Source organism: Falco punctatus (assembly GCF_963210335.1).
Source record: "Falco punctatus genome assembly, chromosome: 18".
Lineage (NCBI taxonomy): Eukaryota > Metazoa > Chordata > Aves > Falconiformes > Falconidae > Falco > Falco punctatus.
Window position 1 is genome coordinate 3,650,342 of NC_137598.1, and position 13,217 is coordinate 3,663,558.

At 62.8% G+C, this 13,217-nt stretch overlaps 1 protein-coding gene across 9 annotated transcripts in view; it reads left to right on the forward strand.

The window, feature by feature from the left end:
- NACA (nascent polypeptide associated complex subunit alpha) overlaps positions 1–10,131 on the forward strand; it is a 47,502-nt gene extending 37,371 nt beyond the window's left edge. For 2 of the 9 annotated variants that reach the window (XM_080368331.1, XM_080368330.1), the window contains exons 3-8: positions 7,952–8,037; positions 8,163–8,240; positions 8,747–8,893; positions 9,148–9,276; positions 9,625–9,747; positions 10,001–10,131. In XM_080368331.1, coding sequence (XP_080224457.1) covers positions 7,952–8,037; positions 8,163–8,240; positions 8,747–8,893; positions 9,148–9,276; positions 9,625–9,747; positions 10,001–10,015 — 578 coding nt within the window. In that variant the 3' untranslated portion in view covers positions 10,016–10,131. Of the gene's footprint in view, positions 1–3,011; positions 6,508–7,951; positions 8,038–8,162; positions 8,241–8,746; positions 8,894–9,147; positions 9,277–9,624; positions 9,748–10,000 lie in introns of those variants that run through there. The other 7 variants (XM_080368329.1, XM_080368324.1, XM_080368325.1 and 4 more) reach the window with 7 other exon arrangements.
- The last annotated feature ends 3,086 nt before the right edge of the window (positions 10,132–13,217 follow it).

Genomic DNA, 13,217 nt, shown 5'->3' on the forward strand with positions numbered 1-13,217 from the left:
TGCTGTGCTGGTGGCGGGGGGCGGCCCAGGGATTCGGGGCAGCTCAGAAACACGCAGGCGGGGGAGCGCGGGCTCCTGTGCCCACCGTGGGGCAGGAGGTGGTGCCCAGCCTGCGCTGCCTGTTGCGCTGCCCAGCTGCCTTGACGGTGTCCCAGGTGCTGCGGTGCAAACGCTCTGCCCAGGTTTCCTGCGTCTGCTCCAGGCCATGGGAATATGTGACCAGGCGTTGTCACCCAGCTTGGGGGAGCCACGTGGTGCACGGTGGTGGATGGGGTCTGTCCAAAGGGCGCCTTGGATTTGGGGAACACGAGGGAAGTGGGGCCTTCCCTCCGGTCAGGAGGTGCTGGCAGAAAGGCCCCTGGGAGGAGACGGCCCCCCATGCCCAGTGCGGCTGAATGACAGCTGTCAGTGTGACAGCTGCAGTTTCAGGTCCTGGGGAGCTGCTGTACTTTTGGTCTCTCTCCAGGCGTAGCTGGGATTCTTGCGTGGGGGCACTTAGCAGCGTGTCCCCCCTTCCCGGAATGGCTTTTCTCACAGTCTCAGGCAACAACTGGCATGTTTTCTCCTCTTGAGCACTGCTACCCTTGAGTGACTGACAGCTTCATGGAGGAGACAGAGGTCAGTAGAAGCCGGCAGTGGGCAGCTTGTGCTGAGCAGGAAATGCAGGACCTGTTCTCCGGCCCTGGGGCAGCAACACGGGCAGCTGCAGAGGCTGGAGCAGCTGCGGGGGAACCGTTAGGTAGGTCTGCAGGTGGAGGGGGTGTGTGGGTGCAATGGCTGTCGCATCTGCCTTGCCTCTACTCAGCCGGCTGTTCTGAGATCCGGCAGCACAAGAGGAGCTGGGGGTGCTGGCGCAGATCACCCCGTGGGTGGGAGTCGCAAGCAGTTTCCTTTGACATTAGTCTTATTCTTCGGAGGTTGGCTGCTCCATGGAAAGCTTGTGAGATTGGGTGCAGCAGTCTCTAATCCAGCAGTAGAGGGGTTTGGCTTTGGGATGTGGGCAGCCAGACCGCGGAAGGCTCTGCAGCCTGCTTGTTTGAAGCATCCCTTAAAAAGTATATGTGCTTCTTGACAATCCTGTGAGGCAGGGCTGTCAGTGGAGAAGTGGTGAATTGAAATATTGTGCTTATCACAGGAATGTGCTCAAACGGTGCTGGTGAGGTGTTGGTGGAGTTGGAAAAGGAACAGGAGGAGCTGGCAGGGATAAACGAGCTTCCCAGAAAAGGGTGTTGTCTGAGTAGCCTGTTCTGTAAAGGTCTTGGGACCAGCTCAGCTCTTGGCAGGGTTTGTTTCTCCTTTTTGAGGCGCCAGTAGATTCTCTGGAGCAGGAAGTGTCCTGGCACCCGTTGGCACGAGGCACTGATGTCTGGCACTCATTGAGTAGCTGCTCAGCTCCAGGCAGGTTCCTGCCTCCTCCCACCATCCCACATTTCAGGGTAGGCGGGGGAAATGGGGCTTTGGAATCATCTTTCAGGGCCAGGCCGCTGTTCTTGGACAGAGAAAGGGATGTTGCCCACAGAGGAGGCTGCTGTGAGTTCCACGCCGCACATGTTGCTGCTTTGCACGGTAGGGAGGCAAGGACTTGAGTCTGTGATTAGCCCTAATTGCAGCATGGGAGAGGTGGGGCAATGGAATCGCTGGCAGAACCCCCATCGCAGGTCAGCGGGTGACCTGTGCAGAGCTGGATGCGGCTGCAGCGGTGAGAGCCGGTGCCCCGTGCGGAAGCAGGAGGAGATCTGTCGTTCCCTCGATGTGCTGAGGTCTCTGCAAACCTGACTGTGGTTTGGGCTCCGCAGCTGTCGGTGGCTTCTCCTTGGCAGCTGGCCTGGCAGCGCTCCCCTCGCTGTCCCTGCCAGCGGACTTGCCGGGACACGCTGCCTTCGTGTTCGGGGTTGGTGCCATGCACGGGGCTGGAGCTGCTGAGGGGCGGGTGTGTGGCTGGGCCGGTTCTGCTCTCCCGACGGGCGGTGGTGCTGGTTACGCTGGTCAGACAAGCGCTGCTCTCCCTGGCTCTCACAGCCCTTTCCCCTGAGCGGTTCCCTCTGATCCTGAGCTGGCGTTTGGGAGCACTGGGCTCTCACCGGGCTCCCAGCGCTGGCTGGAGGCAGGCACGTGCTGGGGGAGCTGGATGGCAAGTGCCCTCCCTCAGCGGGACTTGTCTTAACAAACTGTTGTTCTCACCTCAGCTCCAGCTGCCCTTCCTCCCGCAGCCCCTGTTACTGCTCCTGTCGCAGCACCAGGTACTCAGGACCCTCCTCGTTAACACCTCGTGTGCCACATTAACCAGAGTTTGCTGTTCTGGGTGGTTGCAGTTACATTAACCCTAACAGCTCGCACAGGGGAGCGCAGGTCACTGCGTGGGAGTCAGGACTCGGGGTCCTGTCCCCTCAGTGCGGTTGAGCCACGCCGCTCCCCTGTGTCTTGGTGTCCTGGTCCCTGAAGGGCGTGTGCCTGCCAGGAGGGGCTGCCTGTGTCACACTGGGGCTGGAGGGAGGGTCTGCCTGCTGCCAGTGCGCTCCTGGAGCAGTTATGCATGCCAGTGTGTTAAATTTGACTTTTCCCTCCTATCCTCGGGTGGGTCCTTGTTGCCCTCCCTGCTCCCGCCAGCCCGGGATGCCATTTCCCAGACTGGGGAGCAGCGCTGGGGCTCTGGCCAGGCCTCCGGAGCTGCGTGGAGGTGGTGGCAGCCCCTTTGGGTAGGGAAGAGCCAAGGGTAGAGCTGGCAGCAAAGCCTGGCCCCTGGCCTGCTGGGGCTTCCTGGCGTTTCAGGTGCCACCCCGTGCCGTGCCAGGGTTCCCTCTAAAGAGGGAAGCCTGGGGTGGCCGTGCTGATCCCAGCAGCGGGTTTTTTTCATTTGTCACTTGTGCCCACCAGCTGGATTATGCTGGCACGGCGCTCTCTAGAATCGGTGCCGGTTTCTAGAAGTGGATGAACGCCCCGGTCTGCGCTGGGTTGGTGGGTCGGGCAGACGTTCCTCTGCTGCCCTAGAGGCCAGGCACGAAGGCTGGGGAAGGCCAGGGCCAGGACGGGGCCGGCTGTGCTGGGCACGCTGCCTTCTGCTGGCCTCCCCTCCCTCTCTCCCTGCTCTCACGGGTTCACTCTGTTTCTCTCCTTTAGCTGTTCTTCATGCTGCTCATTCCCCACCTCTGACTCCATCTCCGGGCCCCGCTGGCCAGGCTCTCCCAGCGGAGCCGCCCAGCCCTGCCGCGACTCTGCCTGTCCCTGCTGGGCCCCCGGCCCCCGTTTCCCCCCCTGTGGTCCCAGCAGCAGCGATCCCCGTGTTTTCTCTTCCCCCCCAGCTCCCTGCCCCAGCTCTGCAGGTCCCAGTTACCACCTCCCCTCCTCCAGCTCCGCAGTCCCCGATGGGTTTTGCAGCCCCAGGATCTCCAGGGCCTGCCCCAGTTAGCCCAGTGTCTCCGGGACTCCCAGCCCCAGTGTTGCCTGCTCTGGCTGCTGCTCCTGCCGCAGTGACGGTGGCCCCCCTCGCCCCTGCCATGAGCCCTGGCTCTCCCCCCACAGCTCTCACTTCTCCCGTGAAAGCTGCCGTCCCCGCGAGCCCCACGGGAGCTGCAGCCCAGGCCCCTCTCCCTGCCCCCACAGCAGCCTCCGCAGCCCCCGCCGCTTCCCTGGCCCCCGGGGCAGCCCCGGCTGCTCTCCTCCTGCCCCCTTCCCTTCCCCTGACACCATCTCCCCCACCAGCGTCCCCCACTTTCCTGCCTGCTCCTGCCGTGCCTCCCGAGGCTGCAGCTTGTCCCCAGAGCCCGGGCTCTCCCCCTCTTCCCACGGCAGCCCCTCCGTGCCCTGTCTTGGCTGCCCCAGCAGTACCAGTGTCTCCTGGCAGCCCTGCCTCCACCCTGCTGGCTTCTGCCTCGGCCTCTCCCCGAGCCCCAGCCCCCAGCTCTCCCCTGCCCCCCCCAGCTCCTCCCCAGTGCCAAGCCCTGACCGGTGCCATCTCTCCTCCTGGCTTCCTGGCTGCCCCCGTGGCCCTGGCCCCGTTGTCACCCGCTGGCCCTCTTGTGCCAGCTGTGATGTCTCCTGGGAGTAATGCTGTTGCCCCACAGGGCCTGACCCCTGGTGCTCCAGTCTCTCCACTGGTTCCAGTTGCTCCTTCTCTTGCCCAGACCTGTCCTGTGGACCCTGTCCCAGTGGCCCCGGCTGCTGCCCCTGCAGCTCTGGGAGACCCGGTCCCTCCCTCCATGGCCAGGACACCTCCTGAGAGCCCGGAACCTCAGGCAGCGCCTGCCGCTGTGGCCGTTCCCATCGCTCCTGCCCTGTCAAAACCCTCTCTGGGAGCTGCCACATCTCCCCCAGGGCCACCAGTGGCAGCAGCCATGGCTGCTTTGGCTAAAGCAGCTCCAGTGAGTCCTGTCTCCCCACTGGTAGCTCCTGTGCCTGCTGCCCCCTCAGCCCCTTCCAGCTCCCCACCTGTCACACCAGCGATGGCAGCTCCGGCCACCCCTCCTGCAACCAGAGTGGCTCCCGTGAGCCCAGTCACTGCCCTGTCAGCTTCTTCTGCCCCTGCCACACCAGCTCCACCAGCTCCGGCTGCCCCTCCTGCGGCCAAATTGCCACCTGTGAGCCCTGTCACTGCCACATCTGACCCCTCTGCCAGCTCCCCGCCTGTCACACCGGTGGTGGCAGCTCCATCCCCCCCTCCTGCAGCCAAAGTGGCTCCCGTGAGCCTGGTTGCTTCCCCATCTACGCCTTCTGTCCCTGCTGTGCCAACTTCAGCTGCCCCTCCTGCAGCAAGGTCACCTCCCACCGCATCTGCCCCCTCTGCCAGCTCCCCGCCTGTCACACCGGTGGTGGAAGCTCCATCCATTCCTCCTGCAGTCAAAGTGGCTTCTCTGAGCCCGGTCACTGCCCCTTCTGCTCCTTCTGTCCCTGCCAGCTCCCCACCTGTCACCACAGCAGCGGCAGCCCCAGCAGCTCCTGCCACCCCTCCCGCAGCCAAAGCAGCTCCCAAGAGCCCTGTTGCTGCTCCTTTGGCCCCTGCCACACCAGCTCCTGCATCTCCACCAGCTCCAGCTGCTCCTCCTGCAGCCAAAGCAGCTCCCAAGAGCCCTGTTGCTGCTCCCTCTGCCCCTGCCACACCAGCTCCTGCATCTCCACCAGCTCCAGCTGCTCCTCCTGCAGCCAAAGCAGCTCCCAAGAGCCCTGTTGCTGCTCCCTCGGCCCCTGCCACACCGGCTCCTGCATCTCCACCAGCTGCTCCTGCAGCCAAAGTGGCTCCCAAGAGCCCTGTTGCTGCTCCCTCAGCTCCTGCATCTCCACCAGCTGCTCCTGCAGCCAAAGCGGCTCCCAAGAGCCCTGTTGCTGCTCCCTCAGCTCCTGCATCTCCACCAGCTGCTCCTGCAGCCAAAGCAGCTCCCAAGAGCCCTGTTGCAGCTCCATCAGCCCCAGCCACACCAGCTCCTGCATCTCCACCAGCTCCAGCTGTGCCCTCCACAGCCAAAGCGGCTCCCAAGGGCCCTGTTGCTGCTCCCTCGGCCCCTGCCACACCAGCTCCTGCATCTCCACCAGCTCCAGGTGCCCCCCCTGCAGCCAAAAAGCCTCCCAAGAGCTCTGGTGTGGCTCCCAAGAGCCCTGTTGCTGCTCCCTCGGCCCCTGCCACACCAGCTCCTGCATCTCCAGCTGCTCCTCCTGCAGCCAAAGCAGCTCCCAAGAGCCCTGTTGCTGCTCCCTCTGCCCCTGCCACACCAGCTCCTGCATCTCCAGCTGCTCCTCCTGCAGCCAAAGCAGCTCCCAAGAGCCCTGTTGCAGCTCCATCAGCCCCAGCCACACCAGCTCCTGCATCTCCACCAGCTCCAGCTGTGCCCTCCACAGCCAAAGCGGCTTCCAAGGGCCCTGTTGCTGCTCCCTCAGCCCCTGCCACACCAGCTCCTGCATCTCCACCCGCTCCAGCTGCTCCCCCTGCAGCTAAAAAGCCTCTGAAGAGCAGCCCTGGCCCTGCTCCACATGCTCCCTCTGCCCCTGCTGCTCCAGTGCCAGCGGCTCCACCAGCCCCAGCTGCAGCCAAAGCGCCTCCCAAGCGCCCTGCTGCAGCCCCATCATCTCCTGCAGCCCCACCAGCTCCAGCTGCCCCCCCAGCAGCCCTGGCACCCAGCACGCCAGCTCCCACTCCAGGCACGGCTGCCCCAGCCCCAGGGCTTGCTGGTGCCCCCCAGAAGCCAGAGGGCAGCCCTCCTGGCTCTGCCCCGGCAGGTAACCTCCCCTCGCCTGCCTCTTCTGCGCCGCGCGCTCCCCCTGCAAAGAAGCAGACCCCTCCTGGGAAAGTCGCCAAGCCATCCCCCCGCCCACCCCCATCCAAGCCCCCCTCGAAGGCCCCAGCCCCTGTCAGCTCTGCCGTCGATGATGATGACCTGCCGCCTCTGATCCCCCCCGAGCTGCCCGCTGCCAAGCTGCCGGTGCAGCCCATCCTGGTGGACTTCTCTCCCCGAGCAGCCGTGGCCCCCGCTGAGGCCCCTGCTCCTCCGGCTAAGCAGCCTGTCCTGAGGAATGACAAGGGTATTTGCCACCTCGGTTTGCCGTGTGCATGGAGTGTCACTGGCTGCCCACCAGATACTAACCCGTAGATGGGGCGCTTGGCGTGTTGCTCTAGACGAATAGTCTGTGGAAGTGCCGCGGTGGAGGCAGGCCTGAACCGTGCCAGACCGGGCTGAACCTGCCCGAGCAGCCGGTGAGCCGGGGAATGGGGAAGGGAGATGCCCCGTGGCCGCGGGATCGGGCAGGTCAGGGCTCAGCATGGTCCAGTGCCAGCGAGTCAGTGTCACTAATGCGTGTTTTCAGGCATGGAGCACGGTGTGGTTTGAGGCATGGGTGCTGCGATTGTTGCCTGAGCTGGCTTCACACGGAGGCTCTGGGAAGAGCTGCCACGTGCCTGTACCCCGGGGGGGGGCTGTCTGCCATCCACCGTGGTGTTCCCTGTGTCTGTCTGCTAGCAAAGGGGAGCTACGGGCACTGCCAGTGCCAAAATGGGCCTGTCCCCACACACTGGGGAAAGTCCTTCGCCTGGCTGAACTGTTGGGGGCCCCCAGGCACGCACCGACAGTCTGCAGAGAGCTTTGTCGGGGGCTCCTGCGTGCTCTGCACGGCCGTGGGCACAGAGGCCCTTTCCAGAGAAGGAAACAGGACTGAATTCAGGTAACAGCTGCATGAGAGGACATCGTGGTCACCCTCTGGCCTCCTCTAAGGCTGGAGACACCCAGCTGTGCTTTGTTCACTCCTGCGCGGTCGGACACGGCTGTATGATGGTTCACAAGCTAATGGTGGCACTGCGGCAGTGGCACAGGAGCTGGCAGCCCTCTGAGCCTCCCCGGCTCCAGCAGCGTTCAGGACCTGGCACAGAGGCCAACCTGAGCGTCCAAAGATGCTGTTCCCTGGTGGGGATTTTCGAGGTAATTGCAAATCGCCTCGTGTAGCAAAGTCACGGAAAGGTGCAGAAGCCCCAAGGACTCGGGGATTCGAGTCTCAGTTCCATGTTGTGTGTCTGAGCTCCTGCAACTCCAGCTTCACCACTGCCTGAACAGAGGGAAACCGAGGGAGTCCCAGTCAGTGCCAGGCCTGAGGAGCGCTGCCCTGTGCTCCTCCTCCAGCCGTGCTGCCACGCCGGCCACCACGGTGCCTCAAACTGGGGGGAGCGGCTGGGGCTGTCTCCTGGGGCCTCAGCATTCCGGAGGCAGTGTCCAGGCATCTGCGGTGCTCTGGCAGCCCTTCCACCATGGTGAGCGTGCTCAGAACAGGCTTTTGTGCTCCCTGCTGCTGATGGCGTTTGGGGTTGCAGAGAGCACTCCTTCCACCTGATCCTGCTTGACCGTGCGGGCTGGAAATGGTGTCAGCACTCAGAACCCCCAGCAACAAGGGCTGCACTGGAGCAGTGCGGTTCTTTGATCTTGCTGTGTCCCCTGGACCTACCTGAGCTGGAAAGAGACACGTGTGTTTGTTTCTGTAGGGTCTGGAACAGAGTCTGACAGTGATGAATCCGTACCAGAGCTCGAAGAGCAAGACTCTACACAGGCCACGACGCAGCAGGCACAGGTAGGGCGGGCGGCACACGCTGGCCACGTCCCTGCACCCAGCAGCAGCAGAGCAGGATCCCTGCTGGTGCTGTCCATCGCCACCTCAGGGTTGTCACGGGTTCCTCTTGTTTTCTATTCTTGTAGCTTGCAGCAGCAGCTGAAATAGATGAAGAACCTGTCAGCAAAGCAAAACAGAGCCGGAGTGAAAAGAAAGCACGGAAGGTGAGGTGGGGTGGTGGCTGGACCAAACCTGTACACGGTGAACAGCCTGCCCGTGGGTGGCTGGGGTTTGCCTCAGGGTCTGGCACGGTATCCTCGAGTGCTGGGGCCTTTGCCCCACCTGCTGCTCCTGCCCTCCCGCCCCGTACAGTAGCAGCTGGGCGTTGGGGAGCCGAGAGCTTTGTATGACTTTCTGTCCTCGTCAGGCCCCCGGGCAGGGGGACATCCCATCTGTGGGCAAAATCCCTTGTGTCTGGAGGGGCTCAGGGCTGTGCTACAGATCCTGCCAGTCCTGGGAGAGTTCCCTCCCGGGCTCCCACTGCATTGTCAGGCTAAAAGCCTGGGATTGCTTCTCCTCCACAGCAGTAAAATGCACATTTTCATTTGCAAGAGCACACCGATCGTTGGACCCGGGTCTCTGGAGAGCAGATGAGTGGATGCATCTTTTCACAGGCTGGGCTGTCTCAGTAACTTCTTTCCCTCGCTTACTTTTCTCTCATGTTTTTCAGGCAATGTCTAAACTGGGCCTTCGCCAGGTGACAGGAGTAACCAGAGTCACCATCCGGAAATCTAAGAACATCCTCTTCGTCATCACAAAGCCAGACGTGTACAAGAGCCCAGCATCAGACACCTACATAGTCTTCGGTGAAGCGAAGGTGAGCTGACTGCAGAGTGTCTGGCAGCTGTGTTAATCCGTGCTTGCAGCAGCTGCTCTGTGCCACTCCAGAGGGATGTGGGCAGACCCGGGGTGGGCGTTGAGGGCCAGCTTCCCAGCTGCGTTGTTCGGCAGAGCTGTTTGATGTGCTGGCACTGCTGCAGGGTGGGGAGCACAGCTGCGGCGCGCCGAGCCTGCATGCTGGCATCCTGCTCTGCACGAGGCCAGCCTCACTTACACCTTTTCCTCCTCCAGATCGAAGACCTGTCCCAGCAAGCCCAGCTGGCAGCTGCCGAAAAGTTCAAAGTGCAAGGAGAAACTGTTTCAAACATCCAAGAAAACACACAGACTCCCACCGTGCAGGAGGAGAGCGAGGAAGAGGAGGTACGCCTTCCCCAGCCTGGTTCTGCAGGGCTGGGCACTTCACTGTGGGGCTGAGCCGGCTGCAAAGCCTCCAGAGTTTGTGTTAAGACCCATGGTTTTCTTCCCTCCATCCGTGTCTTCACCATGATGGGAAAAGGAGAGCACAGGGTCCTTCCCTGGGGGGATCTGGTCCCAGGCACTGCCAGGGGACTGTCCCCAGGCCTGGGCAGTACCCGGCCTTGCCTCCCAGCTTCTGTCTGCGTGGCCTGAGCAGGAGCTGCCCCAGTCCAGACAATCCCATTTCCCTCTGCCAGGCACGGAACAAACCGTGGTTGGGCTGGCGTGAACCCTGGGCTCTGTCTCCTTTAGGTTGACGAAACTGGCGTCGAGGTGAAAGACATCGAGCTGGTGATGTCACAGGCGAACGTGTCCCGAGCAAAGGCAGTCCGTGCCCTGAAGAACAACAGTAACGATATTGTAAACGCTATAATGGTGAGTGCCTGGCCGGGTGGGCCTGGCGCCCGGGGAGGAGGGAGAACCATTCCCGGTGGGATGTCCCTGGGGGGAGATGTGCAGCACGTAGTTCCCATGTGGCTGCTGCCGCACGTAGGGCATGAGCTGAGGGACGGGATGTGCCTCCCGCCTGCAGCCGTGGTGCCGGATTCCTCTGCGTGTCAGGGGCCGGGCTGTGGGGCTCCGTGCTGCCGGCAAGGCTGGCTCCTAACGTGCCTTTCTCTCTCTGCAGGAGTTGACGATGTAGCTGCCAGAGGGAGGAGTGTTTTTTGGTGTTTCAGAGAAAAGTAAAATGCAACTAAATTTAAAATTTGTACTATTTCTATCAATTAATAAAAGTTGTGGCTTATTGTTGGTGAAACACTTTCTGCTCCATGTTGGCTTTGCTACCTTCCCCTCCCTGGTAGCCAAGGTCCCAGGGTGGAGCCTTCCTCCCGGGAAGATCTCAGCACCGATACCCTGTCCCGTCCCGCTGCAGCGGAAGAACACCTGCCCGTTCCCTCATTTCCTTCCTGTCCTGGAGGTCGGCTGGCCATGAGCCCCAGTGTCACCACCATGCCTGGGACACTGGGTCCAGCCCAGGCCGTCTCCTTCCATAGACAGCGGGAGGTCCCAGATGGGAGGCGAGGAGCCTGCTGCAGGGTGTCACCTTCATCCCCCCCGACGTTCCTTTGGTGACCACAAGCTTCTTACTTCCCCGCAGCTGTGGGGTGGGGATGGACTGGGGCATCGCACACCTTCCAGCCTGAGCCGAAGGGAGGCTGAGGCTCGTCCAGCTTCGGGTCCGCTGTTGCAACCTGCTGCTTTGCTGGATGGGGCAGCACAGCAGGGCTGAGCAGTGGAAGGCACTGCGCTCGGGAAGTCTCTGCTCATCCAGAAAGCCGCTCTTTGCAGGCAGAGGGAATCTTCCCCCCCACTCGCAGGGGAGTGAGCTGACGTCTACCCTCCCACGGCCCTGAGTCTCACGAAATGCAGAGGCTGGAGCTGCGAAAATGGGCATCTTGCTGCCGTTTAGCAGAATTTTCTCCCCTGTGCCATAAATGCTGGGTTTCGGAACAGCTCATTAAAGCTGATGAGTGACATGGCAGCACAGGCAGCGAGCGAGAAGCCCAAGAGGAAATAACGGCGATGCCAGCTGGGAGCCCTCCATTACCCTGCAGCCCACCCATGCAGGTGGGCAGAGCTCCCACCTGCCAGGAGGCAGCAGCGCGAGGGGCTGCAAGGGAGGGTGGCCATGGGCAAGCCCGAGTGGGGGGGATTGAGTGGAAGGCTTGTGCAGCGGTGTTTGACAGTTTTAATTAAGAAACTGGAAAGCTGCTGGCCCAGGGAGCAGCGATGGGATTTCAGAGCAGCTTCCAGCTCTGAGAGGTTGAATTCGGAGGCCGCAGGCAGGAACGAGGCCTGGAGAGGCCCCATCTGCTCGGTGCAGAGTTGAGTTTTCATTAGTACCGTGCTCGATTCCCTGTGCTGTTCCCTGACTGCCCGCTGGAGCAGGAATTGGCTTTTGATTTGGCCCAGGGTTTCACTATCCAGTTGCTCAGCTGGCAGGTGGGCACTTCGCGTTCCCAGTTCCCAAATGCTGCTGCTCGCTCCCGAGTCTGGTCCTGGTCTGTGCTCCTCGTGATGAGCTGGGATGCCTTTGGCGTGAATCACTGCATCTCCCAGGGGAAGCTGCCTTTTTTTTTTTTTTTTTGGTAAGACACGTGCTCTGGGGAAGGCCCAGCACGAGTGTCCCCCTCTGCAGCGGTGCTGGGGGCTCGGGGCTGGTATGGCGGCACAGCGCAGGCCCTGCAGCAGTGCAGGATGAAGGCCCGGCGGGCAGCACGTGCTGCCATGCACAGGGGTGTGGGCCCAAACCTGCCGGCTCGGGGCAGCTGGGGAGGATAAAAATGACCCCAGGGTGGGCTGGAGAAGGGCTCTGCCGGGCACAGGCTCGCTGGGAGCAGCCAGGGCCCCATGGCCCATGGGGCTGGGAACAGGCCCAGGGATGAGGCCCACCCAGGAATGGGCCTGGAGACAGGGCTGAGCAGGGAACAGGTCCGGGGATGGCGACCAGCTGGGGACAGGGCCAAGCTGGGAACAGGCTCAGTGATGGGGCCAGGCCAGGAATGGGCATGGGGAGGGGGCTCAGCTGGAAATGGGTGTGTGGACAGAGCCCAGCTGGGAACAGGCCCAGGGATGGGGCCAGCCAGGAATGGGCCCAGGGATGAGGCTCAGCCAGGAACGGGTCCGGGAACAGGGCTGAGCAGGGAACAGGCCTGGGGACAGGGCCCAGCTGGGAGAACAGGCCAGGGGATGGAGCCAAGCCAGGAATGGGCCTGGGGCCGGAGCCCAGCTGGGAACGGGCCTGGGGATGTGGCCCAGGTGGGAACAGGCCCAGGGATGGGGCCCAGCCAGGAACGGGCCCGGGGGCAGTATCCAGCCAGGAACAGGCCTGGGTATGGGGCCCAACCAGGAATGGACCCAGGGATGGTGTCCAGCAGGGAACAGGACCAGGGATGGAGCCCAGCCAGGAACGGGCCTGGGGGCAGCATCCATCCAGGAACGGGCCCGGGGATGGTACCCAGCCAGGAACAGGCCTGGGGACAGTATCCAGCCAGGAATGGGCCCAGGGGCAGTGTCCAGCCATGGACAGGCCAGTGATGGGCCCTGTGCGAGGACTGGGCTGCGGGACCCCGAGGCCTTTTGCTCACCTCCACCTTCAGTCTGGACAGTGACCTTCCCCGATTCCCTGCTCTGCATTGTCCCTTTCAGGAAGGATTCTTTGGGATGGGCCACAAAGACAGATGACCTGCCATTGAAAGGCCTGTTTGGGGCGGCCGTTCTCTCCTTCTCTGGCTTTGGGAGGTAGCACGCCACCTCCCCAAGGATGGCCAGCTCAGCACGGCCACCTCTGCACAGCCACCTCAGCCACCTCGGCACAGCCACCTCCACAAGGATGGCCACCTTGGCACGGCCAGCTCAGCACGGCCACCTTGGCATGGCCACCTCGGCACAGCCACCTCAGCACGGCCACCTCGGCACGGCCACCTCGGCACGGCCACCTTGGCATGGCCACCTCAGCACAGCCACCTCAGCACGGCCACCTCAGCATGGCCACCTTGGCACAGCCACCTCCGCAAGGATGGCCACCTTGGCACGGCCACCTCGGCATGGCCACCTCAGCAATGGCCACCTTGGCATGGCCACCTCCCCAAGGATGGCCACCTCGGCACGGCCACCTCAGCATGGCCACCTCAGCACGGCCACCTCTGCACAGCCACCTCGGCACAGCCACCTCAGCACGGCCATCTCGGCACGGCCACCTCAGCATTGGCCACCTCAGCACGGCCACCTCCCCAAGGATGGCCACCTTGGCACGGCCACCTCAGCACAGCCACCTTGGCATGGCCACCTCCCCAAGGATGGCCACCTCAGCACGGCCACCTCAGCACGGCCACCTCGGCACC